Here is a 21,034-nt window from a genome sequence, read left to right as displayed (position 1 = left end):
TTATTATGAAATGTAGTGGAACAATAAAACACAAAAGATATGTTTACAAGCACTGCCAGTGGTTGAGACGGTGGGGTCTTTGGCGACTAGTTTTATAGCCCCATGTACATTAGTTAGGTGCTTCAGGAGATTGGCATTGCTGTTATTCGATGTGGACAATGCTTTCTGTTCTGCACACAATTTACATTTGACCGTAATATTTTTTGCGTCCTTTATCCCCACAAATTGAAAATAGTGGTTATATCTCCAAGTTGTAAACGCGCTGCTGCTCTCGCTGATACCTGCATCTGCCATTGTGTGTGTGTGTGCTGGTGGTGGGCGTTGCCGTGTATGTGTGTGTGTTAGCAAGTGTTTGTGTGTCTGTGTATTTTCCCCATAAGGCAAGACCCGCCCAACTCTGTCTGTGATTGGCTTACCCTGAAATGTTACCCCGCGTTAACCAATCATCACTCCTCTCTGGTCACTCTCACTTTTCCATGGTACTGTGAGAGGACATCACTGTATTCGCCTGTAAATTACATCCGCAGGGAGATTCGGTTCAGTCGGATCACATAATGTAACGCAGTAACGCACCCATTTAAATCAAAGTAACTATAACGGCGTTACTGAATGGGAATAGGTAACTAGTAACGTTATGAGTTAGTTAGTCCCAATACTGGTAAACACACACCTGGTCACCTGAAAGCTGCCGTTTCATTCAGACTGTTTAAAAAAAACAACGGTCTGATTTTAACAACTCAATGTGTGATTGTTATAGCAGTAATATTAGACACTAATAATACAGTAAACTATTAACACTGTACATATTATTGTTTGCCCGTGGGATTAGGATTATCGTTAGTGAGAGCCATGCTGCATTTCCCATTATTCGGATGTGTTATAAAAACAAAGCAATTATTTTTGTTGTTGTAAACTCACGTGGATTAAACTACATGTATTAGTGCATTCATTTCAATTCGCGAACATATGATACATTAAATGATCGTGAGGATGATGATTAAAGATCGTTAGTTTGAGCCGGTCTGCATTTCCTGACAAAAAAACATAGCGATGGTTTTGTACTTACACCAACGTGGATTAAACAACATTATTTTGTTAAATAAAAACATGGTGATGTTTTGTAAATGATTACATGTCTCTTATTTAGCACAGAATATGATCCTATCAGTGACATATGGATCTTAACAAATATCCGCTATATCAGATTCCTGTAGATCTATCAGCTGTTTATTTCACATGAGTTCCACTCTGGCAGCTTTTCAATCACGGCTCCCCCTGGTGGATCCACGATCCATTGCAGCTGGTTTCATTATAATTGCATTTATTTATCAAGGGGGCGTATCAAGTCCTGCGGGGGTTTTTCCTTTTCAGCAGGGGCCCACCCCGTGCAGATCACGGACCCGCACGGGTAGGCATCTGAAATGAAGCGCTACATCTGTAGGTAGTCCAAATGTTTGGAAATGCATGTGTCTATAATAAGAAGATTAATCCACAAGGATGTCAACAATCCTGTGGGAGCCATCAGGGAAGTAGTATGATGAGAGTCAGGCAGAACCGCAGAGACCGATTCAGCCCCGACTCAAAATCTCAGGGTCCAGGACCACAGCAACAGGCACAGCCACGACTCAGGATGCCGGATCCAGGACTCAGGACTACAGCAACAGGCCCAGCCATGACTCAGGATCCAGGGCTAGCAATCCAGGACTCAGGATCAGCCACGGCTCAAGATCCCGGCGTAGATAGACACCAAAAATAAATGTTGGGGAAGCTGGGTTATTCGGAACATGAGAGTACACAGGTACAGACATAGAGAAGGAAGAAGTAAGATGTCCCCCGACAATCTAAGCCTATAGCAGCAAAACTAGGGGCTGAATCTAATCAGCCCTAACTATAAGCTTTATCAAAAAGGAAGGTCTTAAGCGCACTCTTAAAAACGGATAGGGTGTCTGCCGCCCGAACACAAACTGGAAGCTGATTCCACTAAAGTGGAGCTTGATAAGAAAAGGCTCTGGCTCCCATTGTACTTTTAGAAACTCTAGGAACAACCAACAACCATGCATTCTTGGAACGCAATGCCCCCGTATACGGCCCGCGAAACCATTTGGTACGGCCCTCGAGGTAATTTATAAGCACACGCAAAAAAGAAAAAAATTAAAGAAAAAAGAAAACGCCCAAAAAATTGGTACATGTCTCGTCTGACAGGGGTGCAGTTCTGACGGAGAGCATCAGAACGTCGCTTCAGCACTTCCAAAAATTGCAGTACCCATAAGGAGCCGTACACATGCCGCAGTTTTTTCGTGGCTGTGTCTTTAGTTGAAAGCCCAGTGGCGATCTGTTCATCTGTCATACTGATCATACAGTCAATAACGTTGTTGTTATTAGCATCCGGTTAGTTAGCTAACGAATATAAGACGTTTTTTTTGTCCAACCAGTGAGGTAAAGGCACATCTTTATATGATCATTATAGTTATAAAAAAAACAAGATAATAAAGTAAACAGGTATAAAATACTATATGACAGTAAATAAAAGTTGTTATTAATAAACAAGAATACAGTTTGAAAGGGGAGTGATTTGTAAAATATCCATAAAGAAAAATAAATCCGCTTACAGTTCTGTTTCATATGGGTGTTGAGAGATCTATCCATAGATCTCCTAATGTTGCTCTCAAAGTGCACCAGATTGATGCTTTTAACTAAAAACAAATCTTTTTGGAGGAGGAGGTTAGGTCCCCCCCCCACTTAAATCACGTCCATATGGATAGGAAACTAAATACATTTGCACATATCTTGTGTCCATATACTTTCTGTTTTGGTGGTCATGCCACTCCGTGCACGTGAATGCATGCACGAGTCATGGTAAGATATCTGGATTAAGAGGTTGCTTTTTCTTTGCACAGCATGAAAGAAAGGCGAAATGAATGGGCTGTGATTTTAGTATTTTTAAGAAGAGGTCAATAATTTGTACGGCCCTCGGAGGATGTTGAAAAAATTGAAATGGCCCTTGAGAGGAAAAAGGTTCCCCACCCCTGCCCTAGTAGGAAAGTAGGGTATAATGAGCCTGCCCATTAAGGGCTTTGTAGACGAGAAGAAGAATTTTGAATTATATCCTCTGTGTTCTATAGGGAGCCAGTGTAAGTCAGCCAGAACAGGAGTAATGTGGTCCCTTTTCCATGCTCTCGTCAGTACACGTGCTGCAGCATTTTGAATCAGCTGAAGCGACTTAATTGACTTTTTGGTACACCCTGATAATAAAGAGTTACAATAATCCAGCCTTTAAGTAACAAATGCATGGACTAGTTTTTCTGAATCATTTTGTGGCAAGATATGCCTAATTTTTGCAATGTTACGTAGATGAAAGAAGGCGGTCCTAGAGATTGATTTTATGTGGGCGTTAAAGGATCAATCCTGATACAACACCAAGATTCCTTATAGTCACACTGGAGGCCAAATGAATGCCGTCCATAGTTAGTATATCTTTAGATAATTTGTTTCGTAGATTCTTTGGGCCGAGTACAATAACTTCAGTTTTGGCCGTGTTTAACATAAAAAAAGGTAAGGTCATCCACGTTTTTAAGTCCTTGAGGCAGTCTTGAATTTGATTTAGATGATTGGTTTCATCAGACTTGATTGATAAATATAGTTGAGTATCATCCGCATAGCAATGAAAATGTACAGAGTGATTCCTTATCATATTGGAAGCATATATAATGGGGAAAAAATAGGTCCAAGCACTGAGCCCTGTGGCACTCCATAGCTAACTTTGGTTTGCATGGAAGATTCATCGTTGACACACACAAACTGAGAGCTTTCAGATAGATAGGACCTAAACCAGCCTAAAGTAGTTCCCTTTATGCCAACTAAGTGCTCTAGTCTTTGCAATAGGATGTCATGGTCGATAGTATCAAATGAAGCTCTGAGATCGAGCAAGACAAGAATAGAGACAAGTTCCTTGTCAGAGGCTATTAGAAGGTCATTTGTTACTTTAACAAGAGCTGTCTCTGTGCTATGATGTGTTCTAAAGCCAGACTGAAAATCTTCCAATAAATCATTGTTTTTTAAGGAATCACACAACTGTTTTGCGACTGCTTTCTCAAGAATTCTTGAGAGGAACGGAAGATTAGAAATAGGTCTACAGTTGGCTAAAACCTCTGGATCGAGGTTGTGCTTTTTAAGAAGAAGTTTTATCACTGCTACTTTAAATTATTGTGGAACATAGCCACATAACAACATAACATAAAATCATTACTACTGAGTGCTATGGGAATAGAAGGCTCAATAGAGCTGTTGGCTCTCTGTCAGCCTGGCTACAGTGCTGAAAAGAAATCTTGCATTATTCTTATTCTCATCTATTAATGAATAGTAGTGGGCTGCTCTCGCTTTTTTATATTCATTGAGAGTAATATGCCAAGTTAAACGAGATTCTTCAAGTTTAGTGGAATGCTATACCCTTTCAAGTTGCCTCGAATTTTGCTTTATTTGGCGGGTTTCGGCATTATGCCATGGAGCTAGTCTATGTTGTTTTATTTTCTTCTTTTTCAAAGCAGGGTGTCCGCGGGGTCTTAAAAAGTATTAAAAGTTGATAAATCAATTTAGTGAAATTAAAAAGTATTAAACAGCATTTTCCAAGGTATTAAGAAGGTCCACAGCAACGACAACATGAAACACCCTTTAATTGACTGAAACGACATGTCGGGAAACCCCCTCAAGGCGGCCCCATACATAGCGCACCGTAAAATGCTGCTTCTTATTTTAAGTTTTGTTGTCTTGCTCCGCTCTGTGGGGGGGAGGGGGAGGGGGAGGGGGGGGGGGGGTCCCAGCTGTCCCAGCTGTCCCAGCTGTCCCAGCTGTCCTGTCCCACATGCTAAGTGCTAGCCAGAAAGCTGCTGCGTTTAAGTCCCGACTCTCCCGATGGCCAATCCGTGCCTCCACTGACTGCACGTCGCTGACACACACCGCTGCAGTGCAGGCTCTCTGCACGGAGGAGCCGCGAAGGAGCAGCGGAGTCCGGGCAATGCTGCTCCTCCAAGGAAGAGACACTGTTCACTAAGCCGAACTATATCCGGTCACAGAGATCTGCTATTTTAAAGTAAAGTCAACACATATCGACTCTTAATATAGTCTATATTAACAACGAGAAAAGTCTTAACATATATTTCGTTTTTTGTAAACATATGACAAATGTGTGAGGGTGATGACGTCAGAGCATCGTCCAATATGCCGGGCCAATTTAACCCCTGGGTATTTGTGAGGGAGCCCATATGGCATTAATAATAATAATAAATGGGATTTATATAGCGCTTTTCTAGACCCAAAGACGCTTTACATTATGAGTCAGGTCGACAAACAAAACAAGAACAAAAACACAAACAAAAACAAAAAACAAAACAAAAACAGAAAAGCAGTCAGGAGGATGTTGGTTCAGAGGGGGGAGGGGCGGGTTTAAGGATACGCAGAGTTGAAGAGGTGGGTTTTGAGACGGGACTGGAACAGGGTGAGGGAATCAGACTCACGGAGGTCTTGGGGGAGGGAGTTCCAGAGCTTCGGGGCTGCCACAGAGAAGGCTCTGTCCCCGAAGCTCCGGAGTTTGGCCTTGGGGATTGAGAGCAAACCGGCTGAGGTGGATCTGAGGGTTGTGGTTGGTAGAGGATGAGGAGGTCAGTGAGGTAGGGGGGGGGCCAGATGGTGGAGGGCTTTATAGGTGAGGACCAGGAGTTTGTAGTGAATGCGGTGTGAGACGGGAAGCCAGTGGAGTTCTTTGAGGACCGGGGTGATGTGATGCCATGATTTGGTGTGGGTGAGGAGTCTGGCGGCTGCGTTCTGGACACGCTGGAGTCTGTTGAGGGATGTTGTGCTGATGCCGAAGAGGAGTGAGTTGCAATAGTCAAGGCGGTAGGAGATGAAGGCGTGAATGAGTCGCTCAGCTGTGGGGCGGGTGAGAGAGGGACGGAGTTTGGCGATATTGCGGAGGTGGAAAAATTAGGTTTTTACAACTTGGCGGATGTGGGGGTCGAGGGAGAGGGTGGGGTCGAATATCACGCCAAGGTTGCGTGCCTGGGTGGAGGGGGAAACAGGGGTGCCATCGATGGTGAGTGTCAGGTTGGGGGTTTTGCTGAGGGTGGATTTGGAGCCGATGAGGAGGAGTTCAGTTTTATTGCTGTTGAGTTTGAGGAAGTTGTGTTGCATCCAGGATTTTATTGCAGTCAGACAGGATTCGATGTGTGTGAGAGGGGGGTTGTGGGGGGATTTGGTGCTGAGCTAGATCTGTGTGTCGTCAGCATAGCAGTGAAAGACCAGGTTGTGATGGCGGAGAATCTGACCAAGGGGGAGGATGTAGATGATGAAGAGGAGGGGGCCGAGTACTGAACCTTGGGGAACACCTTGGGTGACTGAAGCTGTGGTAGAGGAGTGATTGTTGAGGGAGATGAAGTGGGATCTGTCGGAGAGGTAGGACTGGAGCCACCTGAGTGCAGTACCTTCGATACCGATATCCCGGAGTCGGGTAAGCAGGATGGTGTGGCTCACGGTATCGAAGGCTGCACTCAGGTCAAGGAGGATGAGGATGTCGAGGGAACCGGTATCAGCAGAGGTGAGGAGGGAATTGAGGACTTTGATGAGTGCCGTTTCTGTGCTGTGGTGAGGACGAAAACCAGACTGAAGGGGTTCAAAAAGGTCATTTCTTTGGAGATGGCGGTGGAGTTGTTTGGAGATGATGCGTTCTATTGTTTTAGAGAGAAAGGGGAGGTTGGAGATGGGGCGGTAATTACTGAGGGAGGAGGGATCCAGACCGGGTTTCTTTTTTTTTTTTTTTCAAAATCTTTTTATTGGCTTTTTGACAGACATCGCAGTTGCAATACATTAGGTACACACGTAGAGAAGATGGTCTGTAGGAAGACTAAATAGTTACCCCACCCCCCCACCCCTATGGGCTATGATCACATTATAAACAAGACATCAATCAAAAAGTTACAAAACACCAACATAAAAAAAATAATAATAAAAAAAATAAAAGGGGATAAAAATGACATGAAATACGAAGACCAATAACTGAAAATTACATAAAAATACAGATGCTTCTTCATGTTTTTAGTCAGTAAAAATAAATACCAGGGAAATAATGGTACTGCAAGTTACATGAGGAAACGGAGAAGACAAACAAAGCAATGGTCGAGATATTAGGGAGATAAGGAAAGGGGGAAGTGAAGGTCTCTTCCCCCCCCCACCGGGTTCATTCACAACTCATCAGCATCAGGGTTGATTGTCAGGTCATTGATTAGCAGTAGTAAGGGAGTCCAGGTCTTATGAAAGAGTGTCAGGGATCCTTGAAGTGAAAATCGTATCTTTTCGAGATTAATACACTGTAATAGTTCCTGTATCCACCTGTCATGTGTGGGCGGGGAAACGTGCTTCCACTTCAGAAGAATGGAACGCCTGGCCAGCAGGGTTGTGAAGGCGATGACCCGCTGGGTCGTGGTGGGCATGTTCTGTGTTGGGGGGATGCCGAACAAGGCAGTTAGAGGGTTAAGGGGTATGGGTGTGTTAAGGGCCTGTTCAAGGGTTTTGAAAATACTAGACCAGAATGCATTCAGGCTGGGGCATGACCAAAACATATGCGTGTGATTGGCAGGAGATTGCTTGCATCTGTTACAGGCATTGCTTCTAAGAGGAAATATTTTGGCTAGTTTAGCATTGGTAAAGTGAGCCCTGTGGAGCACCTTACACTGCATTAGACCATGCCTAGCACAGATAGATGAGGTTTGCACCAAACGAAGAATGTCCCTCCACTTACTGTCAGATATGTCTACACCCAACTCACCCTCCCAGGACTCTTTTACAGATGTAGTAGAGGCTTGGTCAAAGGAGGCAAGTTTTCCATAAATAGTAGATACCAGCCTTTTTTGGTCACAATCAAGGGTGAGAAACTGGTCAATTCCTGACTCAGGGGGGCGGTTGGGAAAATGGGGAAATTGCTTTTGAGCAAAATGTCTAATTTGGAAGAAGCGGAAAAGATGACTATTTGGCAGGTGATATTTGGCTGACAAGGATGCAAAGTCAGAGAAAACCCCATCCTTGTAAAGATTACTGATTGTGACAAGCCCGTTACCAGCCCACATACGGAAGGTGGGGTCCGAGCAGGATGGGGAGAATGAGTGATTATTTAGTATTGGAGCTAGGATTGAGGCTCTGTGTAAGCCATGTTGCCTTCTGAATTGAAGCCAAATCTTAATAGTACTGGTAACAATTGGGTTGACTGAGATTTTGTGCGTCATTACGGGAAGTTGGGAGCAAATCACAGAGTGTAAGGAGCTAGAGGAGGAGGAGATCTCCATGTGAACCCATGGTGGGCTGGAGTTAGGAGTCTTGGGGCCAATCCAGTAAAGGAGTCGGTTAATATTAGAGGCCCAGTAGTAGTGACGGAAGTTCGGGAGTGCCAAGCCACCCTCCGACTTGGGGAGCTGAAGAATTGATTTTTTAAGACGGGCGGGTTTATCATCCCAAATGAACGCATTTAGTTGACTGTCAAGACTGGTGAAAAAAGATTTATTGATGTAAATTGGGATATGCTGGAAGAGATATAAGAATTTCGGCAGAATTACCATTTTAATAAGATTGACACGGCCAACAAGGGATAAGGGAAGGGAAGACCACCTAGATAGATCCGATTTGCATTTAGCTAAGAGTGGTTGAACATTTTTGGGAAACAGATCTTTAAAGGAGCTGGTGATGGACACCCCCAAGTATCTGAAGCCATCTGATGCAATATTAAAGGGAAAAGCGGTTGGGGGGAGTGTCTTCGCCAGTTGGTTTACAAAAAATAGTTCGCTCTTTTGGAGATTTAATTTGTAGCCTGATAAACGACCAAACTGCTCAAGGATTGACAATATAGGAGGGAGAGAGGACACAGGATTGGAGACGTATAGGAGAAGGTCATCCGCGTAAAGGGAAAGTTTGTGAACTATACCATGACGAGTGATGCCCTCAAACCCATTATGGCCTCTGAGCCATATAGCTAGAGGCTCGATGGCTAAATTAAACAATAGGGGAGAAAGCGGGCAGCCCTGGCGTGTCCCACGTTGGAGAGGGAAAGCAGACGATTGAATGCCATTTGTGTTTACCGATGCAGAAGGTGAGGCATATAAAAGCTTAATCCAAGAAATAAATTTTGAGTCAAAGCCAAATTTTTCTAAAATGAAGAACAAGTAGCTCCACTCCACCCTATCAAAAGCTTTTTCCGCATCGAGTGAAACTATGACTTCGGGGGCATTGGACGGGGGCGAGAAAATAACATTAAGTAGCCTCCTGGTGTTGAAGAAAGAGTGTCTCCCTATCATAAAGCCTGTTTGGTCAAGCGGAACTATAGAAGGTATCACGAGTTGGAGGCGGAGGGACAAAATCTTAGCCAGTATTTTACAATCAACATTTAGGAGAGAAATTGGTCTGTAGCTGCCACAGAGAGTAGGATCTTTATCCTTCTTCAATAGTAGAGAGATGGATGCCATGGACAGGGTTTGAGGTAATCTGCCTTCTTTAAGGGAATCATTATACATCCTTGCTAGAATTGGGGCCAAAAGAGACGAATATGCCTTGTAGAATTCGACTGTGAAGCCGTCCGGACCAGGGGATTTCCCATTTTGCATAGATTTGATGGCTTCCTGTATCTCTAAAGTGGAAATGGGGTCCCCCATTCCGCCTGCGTTGACTACGTCAATTTGGGGGAAAGTTAAGGAGTCAAGAGGATTTGGGTTTATTGTGCCAATTGTGGGGCATTCAGAAGTGTACAAATTATTATAAAATTCAAAGAAAGACTTGTTTATTTCAATCGGGTCAGAGACTAAATTGCCTTCGGGCGACTTTACTTTGGGGATTAATCTGGAAGCGTTAACTGCCCGAGCCTGTTGAGCCAGAAGCCTCCCAGCCTTGTCCCCCTGTTCAAAAAAGCGCTGCTTAGTTTGCCTCAGTTGTCTCTCCACTACGCTCGTCATTAAAAGGTCATGTTCCAAATGTAATAATATGCGTTCTTTATATAAGGTTGGTGAGGGGGAGAAGGAATACGTTTCATCAATTCGGAGAAGTTCTTCCAAAATTGCCGACAGCCGAACCCTTTCATCCTTTCTTAGTTTGGAAACATACGATATAACCTGCCCACGAACATAGGCTTTAAGAGCCTCCCACACTGTTCCACAACTTACGTCAGCAGTGTCATTAATTTCGATATATAAACGAATCTGAGAGTTAACAAAGTCCTTAAACTTGTCATCTGACAGCAGGTGGGAACTGAACCTCCACAACTTAGCGGGAGTAACACTAAGAGGGAAGTGGATGTCAATTGATACAGGGGCGTGATCTGAGGTGGCTATAGGATGGTATTGACACGCGCTGGCAAGGTGTAGCAAGCTGTCATCAAGCAGAAAAAAATCTATTCGCGAGAATGTGTGGTGGACGTGTGAGAAAAAAGAGAAAGCTTTACTTTGAGGGTTTTTAAATCTCCAAGGGTCTGAGATTCCTAATTGTGCTGCATAATTTGAGACTACATTGGCGGATTTTGAGAGAGTGCCAAGTTTAAGGGATGACCTGTCGAGATGCACATCTTGAATCAAGTTAAAATCTCCACCCACGATTATGCGGTGATTGTCTGCGTTCGGGATTTTAGCAAAAAGGTTCATAAAGAATTGGTCATCATCCCAGTTGGGTGCGTAAACAGAAACCAAAATTACAGGCATGCCCTGCAAGACACCTGAAACTATGACGTAGCGGCCATTATTGTCGAGAATAGTATTTGTTGGTACGAACATCACACTCTTGTGAATAATAATGGCAGCACCTCTGGCTTTACTAGAAAATCTTGAGTGGAAGTAATGGCCCATCCATGCCCGCTTGATGCGAAGGGTGTCAGACGTTTTAAGGTGTGTTTCTTGTAAAAATATAATGTCCCCTTTAAGATGTTGCAATCGAGTCAAGACCTTACCAATTTTAATAGCTTTGTTCATTCCTCTGGTGTTCCAGGAGATCAGGCGCACACTTCTGCCAGCAGTCGTCATACTGTTAGTCATATGGGGAGTCTAATGAAGGTGGTCTGAAAACGTTGTGCTTCCCGAGGACTGAGGGGAGAGGAGTGGTGGGGGGGAAGAAGAAGACCGGGGAAGGGGAAAAAAACAGTACAAAAAAAACAAGCGAAGGCAAAAATAGACAAACCATAAACAAAACACAACCCATAAACCCAAATGTGACCATACCCGGAGCATCGCAAATACAAACCCTGACTGAGCGCTATAGCTCAAAGCTCAACAGCAGAACTTATCTTCCGGGGTCCCGTTCCCTATACTAAAAGCGGGAAGCCCATTGTAACACGGAAAAGTATCAAGTGAACAAACAAAAAAACAAAAAACTCAAGTGTATATATATATATGCATAAAATAGCAATTATACTAACATCCATAGATAGGTAAACAGCCTACCAATATAAGCATAGCAGGGGGCAATAAGGCACTGACATAGATCTCAAGTAACATACATAAATAAAATAAGGCCCAGAGATCAAGTAAAACAAAATAGAATTGCACTTTAAGGGTTAAAACCCATAGAAGGAATCAGTTCAAACAGCATTCAGAACAGTCCAAGTACCTGGGTCCCATGTAGTGTAAACAGTAGCAGGTACATTCATGTTCATTGCAATATCAGCACTAGGCTCAAACTATCAGTGCAAATACCAGAGCGGCCAAAGTGCATGTACAAAAAGTGTCCATGAAAGCAGAATACAAAAAAAAGTCATAATAGTCTCTTACTAAACGTCCCATCAGACGCGTGAGACTGATTCAGCGTCAGGACGAATGGATGCTATGTAGCATTTAGCCTCTGCCACCGAGGAGAATCTCTTCTTACCTCCCTCCTTCGATACGATGGAAAGCCTCGCAGGGAACAGCAGGGCTGGCTTGAGCCCTAGGTTGTAAAGCTCCGCCATCACCTCTCGGTATTTGTAGCGCTGTTCCATCACTTCGGGTGCGTAGTCCTCGTAGATGGCGATGGGCGTACCTTGGTATTGTAGCTTGCCTCTCCTGGCCCGGGCCTCACGGATAATATTCTCCTTCTGCTGGTACCTGTGGACGCGGATGATGACCGGCCGTGGCCTCTGTCCCGGCTTGGGCTTGTCGGTGAGTGAGCGGTGGGCCCTGTCGCACTCCGGCGGCGAATCAAAGACGCCCTCACCAAGGACCTCCATCAGCAGCTTCGGGAAGAATGTCGAGGGATGAGGGCCCTCAATGGATTCTGGCAAACCGACAATTCTTATATTGTTGCGCCGGCTGCGGGAATCGAGATCAGTGACCTTGGCCACCAGTTTAGCATTGCTGTCCGTTAGCGTAGCACAAGTAGCCTCCAGGGCTAACATGCGTTCGTCCTGCAAGTTAGCATTGGACTCGAGCGAAGCAATTGTCTGCCCGTGGTCTGACACAGTCGCTTGGATTCGGTCTAGTTTGGCTTCAAGAGTTGAGATGGCAGACTTAAAGTCGGCAGAGAGAGCTCTACGGTGGTCTTCAAGGAGGCTAGCCATGTCCGCCATGTTGAGATCGTTGCTAGCTAGCTCGGGGCTATCGGTCCCGGCGGTTTTTTCTTTTTTGTTGCTTTTCGCCAATTTGGACGGCATACTATGGTGGCGTTGTGAGCGGAATAATATTAATGTTCACTTGAATGTAAGTTAAAGAAAAGTTATGGGCTTCAGAAAAGTTACAGCACAAAAGTTTGCGGGAGCAGAACTACGCACGTCTCTACTCCGTCATGCCCAACCGGAAGTTCCCAGACCGGGTTTCTTGAGGATGGGAGTGACAGCAGCAGTTTTGAAGGCAGAGGGAACGGTTCCTTGGGACAGGGAGGAGTTGAAAAGGTTGACAATGTAGGGGCAAAGGACGGGGAGGCAGGACTTCAGAAGAGGGGTGGGTAGAGGGTCAAGCAAGCAGGTTGTGGGTTTGGAGGAGCTGATCAGTTGGAGTATTTCAGGGGCGGTAACCAGAGTGAACTGGGAGAGAATGCCGTGGGGAGGAGGGCTCGGGAGGTCAAGGGAGATGGAGGGAGGAATTGTGGCGGTGGATGTTGGGGGAGATGTTTGTGTGTCAGATGCAGCGGATAGGGAGTGATTAATGGCAGTGATTTTGTCAGAGAAAAACTGGAGGAATGAACTGCATGTGGAAGTGGAGGAAGAGAGCGTGTCAGCACGGGGTTTGAGGAGCTTGTTGACGGTGGAGAAGAGGGTCCTGGGGTTACGGGAGGGGTCGATGAAGATGGTGGAGAGGTAAGCAGATTTTGCGGCATTGAGGGCGTCTCTGTAGGTAGTGAGATGGAGTTTGTAGGAATCATGGTGAACTGTGAGGGATGATTTCATGGTTAGGCGTTCAAGCTGGCGGCCGCTTTGCTTCAGTTTACGGAGTGCAGGGGTGAACCAGGGCGAGGAGGTTTTAAAAGTGACATTTTTCCTTTTGAGGGGGGCCAAGCTATTGAGGGAGGCGAGTAGGGTTGAATTAAGGTGGTTGAGTTGATCATCGGGTGAGCTGAGGTTCGAGTCCAGGGGGAGAGTAGAGGATAGCAGGTCGGAGAGGTGCTGGGGATCAACAGAGCGTAAATTACGGAAAGTGATGTTCCTGGATGGGGGGGGGGGGCGGCGGACGGGGGAGGCGGTGGTGAACTGTATGAGTTTGTGGTCAGAGAGGGGAAAGGGGCAGGGGTGGAGGTCGAGTACTGTGAGGTTGGTGGAGCAGACAAGGTCAAGGATGTGTCCTTTATCGTGGGTGGGGAAGGTGACATGTTGTGTAAATGAGAAATTGTCCAGAAGGGAGGAAAATTCAGAAGCGTGTTTGCAGGTGGTGGAGTCCATGTGGATGTTAAGGTCGCCGAGGAGTAACAGACGTGGGGAGAGGGATGAAGCAATGGTTAGGAGTTCAGTGAGATCAGAGAGGAAGGAGGGGTGTGGTTTAGGGGGGCGGTAAATGAGGATAACTGTCAGTGAGGGAGGGGTTTTGAAGGCGAGAAATTCGAAGGATGGTACTGAGGGGAGGGTGAGTTCTATAGTCCGGATGTTCTGGTTGTAGATGACAGCCAGCCCACCACCACGGCGTGAGGGGCGGGGTTTAGTGATGTAATTAAAACCAGGGGGGGATGTTTGATTAAGCGAGAAGAAGTCATTGGGTTGTTGCCAGGTTTCAGTGAGCAGAAGGAAGTCGATGGATTTGTCCAGGATGAGTTCGTGAAGGATGTGGGCTTTATTGTTGAGTGACCGTATATTTAGAAGGGCAAAATTGGTCAAGTGGGGGGTTGTAGGGGTGGTGGCAGGCTGGAGAGGTATGCGGTTGTCTAGGTTAGCAGCGCGGGGGTGGGCATGAGAGGGGGGGCAGTGGAGCAGAGGAGGGGGGCTTGATGGTGGGGAGAAATGGCTTGTTATATGTGTTGGGAGGCGGAGGGGAGTGGGATCCGCTCCAGGTATAGGTATTCCGTGCAGCTGGGAGTGTAGGTGAGCGGGGGAGAGTGTAAGAGAAGCAGTAGGAGTTGCGTTCTGATGACGCGTCAGGTGTGCAACAGTGCGTTGCGTGGAGCAGATGGATGCAAAGGATTGTCCGTGCTGAAGGTAAACAAAACTGCGGCGGGTGCTTCGGTGAATGTAGCAGGGTCGACGAAGGAGTCCAAGATGTCTGATGACTGAGATGGAAGACGGAGTGGAGGAGTTGGTCAATGACAGCAGCTGTGAGATGGAGTATTTCAGCATGATGACAGGCGGAATGGCTGGGAGCAGTGTGATGGCAGCGATAGCAGCGATAGCAGATAGCAGCTAATAGCAGCTAGCGGGCTAGCTAGGTTCACAGAGGTGGAGGATTGTTGTGGAGACGAGTAAGATCCACGACATGGCAGGAGGATGTGAGCAGCTGGACGGGACAGATGCACCCCAGAGATGAAGGCAGGAGGCAGAGAGAGTCCAAGGTTGTTGCATGGGACGGAAACAGACAGTAGGCGATGTAGCAGATAGCAATAGCCACCCGGCACGTTGATGGCTACGTGAGGGCAGCCGGCTACAGCCAGCAACGGAGGCAGAAGTCCAAAATAAGTTAAAAAAAAATTTTTTTAAAACAATGTGCATTGCATTAAAGATGTGTAAATGCAGGGCAGTGGTCCAATTCGAAAGATTGAAGAACAAATGGTAGTTGAGGGTGATAGAGGGTGACAGAGGCGGAGAAGCGGCGAACAGTCAACGCCAGCGTCCTCTCCAGCAGCGGGAAAAATTACCCCGCTGAAGCTCACCAAAGTTGAATATATTTCATAGTTCAAAGTTTTGTCAATTGTTTTGTTTATTGGTATGGTTTCTAATGGTTTCTGACTGAGGAGTTTTACTGGAATGAAAGAGCACAGTCTACAGAAGCAAAAAAAGCAGCATACTGCATTAAACCTGAGCTTGACAGAGAGGTTTAAGTTCACGTGGAAAGGAGGCTTCAGTAGTCTGTCTGCACTCTGTTTAGTTGTGCTATCTTACAATCAATATAGTAAATGTGAGGTAAAGTGTGTCGCCAATGTAACCGGTTAGAACTCGAAGTTGCGATGAGGTCTTAAAATGTATGGAAAGGGTCTTAAAAAAGGTCTTAAAAGGTATTAAATTTAACTTCAGGATTCCTGCATATACCCTAAAAGGAGCAACAGAGTCTAATTTTATTCGCAGAAACGTTGCTATCAGAAACAATGTGCGACGTGTTTTGGTCTTTGTTTACATTAGCAAGCATCGCTAACACTCAGAGCTAACCTGTTTGACTTCCGAGAGTATGTGTAAAAAAGCAGGAAATAAAAAAAGGAACTCACCTTGTGGTAAACCCACAAGAGAAAAAGAATTTGAGCTCCAAACTGTTTCAGAAATAATCCTTGATGTGGTTTGGAACATGATATGGCGTTTAATCACGGCAGCATTTAGCTGTATCTCGTTAGAATTCTGAGCTAAGGACCCAGAATCAGCAGTTCTCTAACACGGCTGAAATAGAGGGATATGAGCGATGTCTAAAATTGATGATCTGCTTGGTATTTTGAGCGATAGACATGGTTTTTATATATCTGAGACCCATAATTATGCCTAAAAATAGCATGATAGGAGATCTTTAAGGTTCCCCGGAGTTTTCTTGTTAAAGTTATGTCCCCCGCTCCCTCCCTGCAGGCGGGATCGAGCCGGGTGCTGTACGACCTCCTGCCCGTGGTGTCGTTCCGGGGCTGGCCTGCCGTGGCTCAAGGCTGGCTGACGGCCAACCACTTCTGGGATGGTAAAATCACAGAGGAGGAAGCCATATCGGGCTTCTATCTGCTTCCCTGCTGCTCCCCGCTGGGTGGCCGGCCCGACAGGGAGTGGAGGCTGGCATTCTCCCGCAGTGAGGTGAGCGGACTGTTAATGTGGTGTCAGGTTTAACCACAATGTATCAGGTTTAAATCATCTATATGCTTCCATCTGGTCTTCTTTCTTTGCCTTTGTGTTACATTCTTCAAGTTCTTGGGCAAATATATGCCCATATGATCAAAGAGAGCAATTTTTTTAAGTACTACATACAGAAATTTGAACGTTTTATTACATTTTATATGCAAGGTCCAGACGAAATTAAAGAGTTTTCTGTCTTTGTGGAAGATGTGTAGACTTTCTGTTGTCCTGATATAAATTGGGAGCTTGTTACACCTTTTTGGAGTCAGATTAGCAAACTGTTCACGTGTCTTATCTACATATGTCTTTATTGATTGGTCCTCTATTTCTCTTATTTCCAGGTTCAGTTGAAGAAGTGCATCCCGTACCCCATGGCCCAGGCTTTCCAAGCAGCGAAGGCTGTGTTGTCCCGTATCCTCTCCCGACCTCGCCGTGGCCTCAGCCTCTATCATCTGCGTACCCTCCTCTTCTGGGCCTGCGACCGACTTCCAGCCTCCTACCTGTCATGCTCTGACCCCGACACCGCCGGCCGCCTCATCCTAGGTCTCCTTGATGACCTCGGTCATTGCATCTTGGGTAAAAACTGCCCGAACTACTTCCTGCCCCAGTGCAACATGCTGGAGCACCTCACAGACAGCCAGGCGCTGCTCGTCGCCAGGAAGCTCGCCCACCTGCGATCAGATCCCAGCGAGCACCTGCGGGCAGCCCTGCATCAGGCCCAGCAGGCGGGGCAGCTGAAGAAGGAGCTAACAGCTAGCACCAACGGCCACGGGTCCCCCGGGCACAACCCAGCCAGCGGCATCATCTCCCCGTCGGAGGACAAGCTGGCGCAGCGACTGCAGCAGCTGGTCACTGAGAACCCTGGGAAATCCATATCAGTCTTTCTCAACCCTGATGATGTCACCAGGCCGCACTTCCGCATCGATGACAAGTTTTACTGACATGTTTCGACATGTGGGAATGTGTTTAGCTAACAAACACGGCCTAAAAATGGCGTCAAAGGGTGAGAGGAATACAAATCAGGCATGGAACTGAACACACTCCTCAACAACGCCTTGCTGCTGACTCTTTAAACCAAAAACAAATGTCCTACTAATGACGTCACAACAGACATGATGTCACCAAGCTGTTGCCACGGAGATGGCCCTCTCCTAACGAGCTTGCCTTAACGAGACTAATCAGCTGGTGCTACAAAGACAAGGGCCGGCTTTAGTCTTGTGAAACAAGTCCAGTGGAACTCAAAACAAAAAGTGTGTGTATGTGTGTGTGTGTGTGTGTGTGTGTGTGTGTGTGTGTGTGTGTGTGTGTGTGTGTGTGTGTGTGTGTGTGTGTGTGTGTGTGTGTGTGTGTGTGTGTGTGTGTGTGTGTGTGTGTGTGTGTGTGTGTGTGTGTGTGTGTGTGTGTGTGTGTGTGTGTGTGTGTGTGTGTGTGTGTGTGTGAGTGTGTACGCCTAAGGGTTTTCACATATTACTTCTTAAGATAGAGAGAAAAGCTCCTTGATTGCTGCGTTTCTCCCTCCCGTTTGTTTTGGATCAGCAATGGCTGGAAAACCAGGTGTGGCTGATGTAACTGAATGTAATGTTGTGAGGAAAGTCTCTTTTCTCTGTCGACTACAGTTTAGCCCACTTATTTTTCCACCCCCAAGCCACCATTTATCTCTTTCATTTAAAAAATTATCATTCTCAGGTATTCATAGTACTTATCATTTTTGTATGTATATGATTCATTTAAGGTCTTAATCTATGTTTCAATGCCTCTTACATTTCATTGGGTAGTGGAATGTACCAAAGAGCTGCGTTTGTGCGGTTTTGCAAAGAGAAACGTACATCTTATTTTGATGAGTCATGGTCAGAATGTTAATCAACCTTTTCTCCTTCTGAAGGTCTGGTCACTACAGCAGCTACAACGCAACACTGGCAAAAATCAATAATTCCAATGGAATCAGTGCAGAAGTTGGACTTGATAATAAGTTTAAAACAGGGATTTATGACAGTTATACAACAGGTGTCGTTGGTACGAATATTTCTCTTGAAAATACTGACTCTTTGTCCTGTTAGCGGCAAAGCTAATGAGTTTTGCTTATGATTAGCTAGCTTGTTTTCCCCCCTCTATATTGGAATCCTTTATTGATTAAAACTATTTCAGATCTTGAGAACAAGGCACAGAGCAAGTGGAAATAAGCTGGGTTATCTATCTGTCAATAATCACTCCCAGAGTTTTTACATTTATTGATTATTTACTGTTTTGATGAAAAGAACAAAATGGCAAATAATAACCCCTTGCCAAATGTTCCTTTATTCTCCTTTCTCAATGATGGTTAATTGACTGCATTTGTGTTTCAGATTGTTGATTAGCTAAACAAGTAATTTGAAGACACCACTATGGGCTCCGTGACATTTTACACAAACAAAAGTTACCAATAATGAAAACGTACTTTGCTGTGCTACCTTCTGCCGTGACCAGGCCTCGGAAAACGGTTGACACTGAAAAGTATGGGAATGTAAAATGGACTAAACTTGCTAATTATATTATGATACAATTTCTATCTTGTATTGTACTAAGATGTAAGGGTTGCTACATTATACGTGAAACCCTTGGAGCTTTTTCAAGTTCTGTTCCCCTACCTGAGCGGACATTTTGGTCTTTTGTGTTTGGAGTGTTAAGGTAGGCCCTTTATAAGGGATCTAGAAAATATATATTGAGATACGAGGAATCTAATTATGAGTGTACTGGGCAAAAACACAGGTCTAGAATCAGGACTTTGGCTAGTTATCACGACTAATTCAAAACGGCCCGGGACATCTTCATCTATTAACTTTCTGTTGAAGTTTTGTTTGTCTCTCGATTTTGGAAACTGGTTCCAACCTGAGTGATTCTGATAATTGTCCCCCGTCTCCTCTGCATGGTTGGACTTTTTTAATGAGCTTTGCTTGTGTGTGTGTGTGTGCGTGTGTGTGTGCGTGTGCGTGTGCATGTGTGTGTGTGTGTGCACCCAGAGACGAGGCACACAGCAGGACGCAGACAAACACCCAGATGCTGCCCGCTGAATTTCACCCTCAGTGGGTGCGTGTTAGTCGCTGCGCCCTATCGTTGCTCAGCAGACGGGTATCATCCACAGGGGGACGGGGGGAGGACAGGCCTATCTCTGCTCCTTTGAAGATGGAAGACAGGCCTTGCGGGGCCTGGACAGCTGCCTCTTTCTCCTGTATTCTGCTTTCTCTCACACTTTTTTTGCTCCTCTTCCTCCCTCCTAACACCCACATATCTCCTCACAGGGTTGGCTTCTTTATTTCTTTTAAGATCCAGAGCAGCAAAAACTATTCTAATCTTATGTTTACACTCTTTACACCAATTTGATTAGGAGTTATAAAGCTAGTTAATGGTGCAGTGGAGACATAATAATAACCAGACGAGCATTAATGTCAATTTTTTGTGTCTTAATGCAAGTCATTTGAGACAAAGTTGACAAAGTTGCTGCTATACTTGTGCAAAGGCAAGATTTAAAAGCTACATGATTGGTTACAGTTTATTTTAAATGTCAACGTGGTGATGGTTAATTCATTTAAAGCTGCTGGTGTGAATATTTCCGAGTTTTCTATTAGAACATCTGCTCTAAAATCTCATGTGCTTACTACTGAATGATTTTTTTTTTTTACTGCATCCATCTGTTCTGATGTGTATGAATTGAAAACCAAAGTGTGTTGTTGAGACGTTGCAGAATGTGTGTGTCCGTTAGAGTTTTCAGCACTTTTTCCGAGACAGGCTCAAATATCAAATAATTTTAAGACAGAAGAAATGCAGCATTTATTTATTTATCGGAAATGTAAAAGGTACCTTCTCATTGCCTCTGTTATGTTCGACTGAGTATCAGTTGTGTGTCTCACTTTTTACCTTATTGGGCCTAGTTAGAGATTGCTAATGTAAACACTGGAAAGAATCACAATATTAAAATGTACGGTGTCAGTTTTTAGATATGCAATCAATCCTTCTACTCTAATTCCAACTGTAATAGTGAAAGGGTATCTGCTGTCCAGGGGTTGCATGATGACACTCCCAAACATCTGTTTTCCTTGCTGAAACCTCTGATGATTATTTTTCTGATTCTGCGCATAAATAACTGACTGAATACGATGAATGTATCCAACATATCTCCAATCTGTTCCCCACTGGAGGCTCACCGCTATCTGCACCGATACACTCCGATCCGATAAGAGTCTGTTCTGAATCACTCCACACTTTGAGAAATGTCCTATCTCTGTTATTACTTGAGGTCTTTTCTTTTTTAATAAGTGCAAATTATTTTCTCTATCATGATATGCTGTATTTATTACTGTTATTTTCTGGGGGTTTATATTGATCAAGCTTTAGCATGGAATAAATCACTACATTTCAAATCACATGGTGTGGGAGTAAATCATTTTGCATGATTTATTTACATTCAATGAGAGGGGATGATTGGAAGAAGACCCCTTTATATACTTTGTATATAATTGTATAGTGCCTTACTTAACCTGCAACACACATTAAGTCCAACAGAGGGCGCTCTAAGACTGTTTCTACCGAGACATTTCTGCCCTCTCACAGTTAGAGGATGCTCCAGGCTGACAAACACAT

The 21,034-nt window shown here is 44.9% G+C and overlaps 2 protein-coding genes across 2 annotated transcripts in view; both read left to right on the top strand.

Annotated features, from left to right (window-relative positions):
- Positions 1–11,044, top strand: part of LOC307032852 (nucleotidyltransferase MB21D2-like) — a gene marked incomplete at its 3' end in the record, with an annotated part of 30,863 nt that extends 19,819 nt beyond the window's left edge. The window contains exon 4 of the mRNA XM_079671132.1: positions 11,002–11,044. Coding sequence (XP_079527258.1) covers positions 11,002–11,044 — 43 coding nt within the window. The remainder of the gene's footprint in view (positions 1–11,001) is intronic.
- A 3,455-nt stretch (positions 11,045–14,499) lies between these two features.
- LOC307032570 (nucleotidyltransferase MB21D2-like) lies at positions 14,500–20,817 on the top strand. The gene is made up of 2 exons (XM_079670651.1): positions 14,500–16,381; positions 16,762–20,817. Exons 1-2 carry the CDS (start codon positions 16,145–16,147, stop codon positions 17,359–17,361), a joined length of 837 nt encoding a protein of 278 aa, XP_079526777.1. The 5' UTR covers positions 14,500–16,144; the 3' UTR covers positions 17,362–20,817.
- The last annotated feature ends 217 nt before the right edge of the window (positions 20,818–21,034 follow it).

This window comes from Notothenia rossii, assembly GCF_949606895.1.
Source record: "Notothenia rossii genome assembly, chromosome: 3".
NCBI classification, from domain to species: Eukaryota; Metazoa; Chordata; class Actinopteri; order Perciformes; family Nototheniidae; genus Notothenia; species Notothenia rossii.
Note: the sequence above shows the minus strand (reverse complement) of the source record. Positions and strands in the feature narration are given on the sequence as shown.

Excerpts from the sequence above, each read along its gene's own strand:
- LOC307032570 (XM_079670651.1), top strand. The coding sequence starts at position 16,145 with ATGTCCCCCGCTCCCTCCCTGCAGGCGGGATCGAGCCGGGTGCTGTAC. Across the intron at positions 16,382-16,761 it reads TGGCATTCTCCCGCAGTGAG|GTTCAGTTGAAGAAGTGCAT; the intron begins GTGAGCGGACTG and ends TCTTATTTCCAG.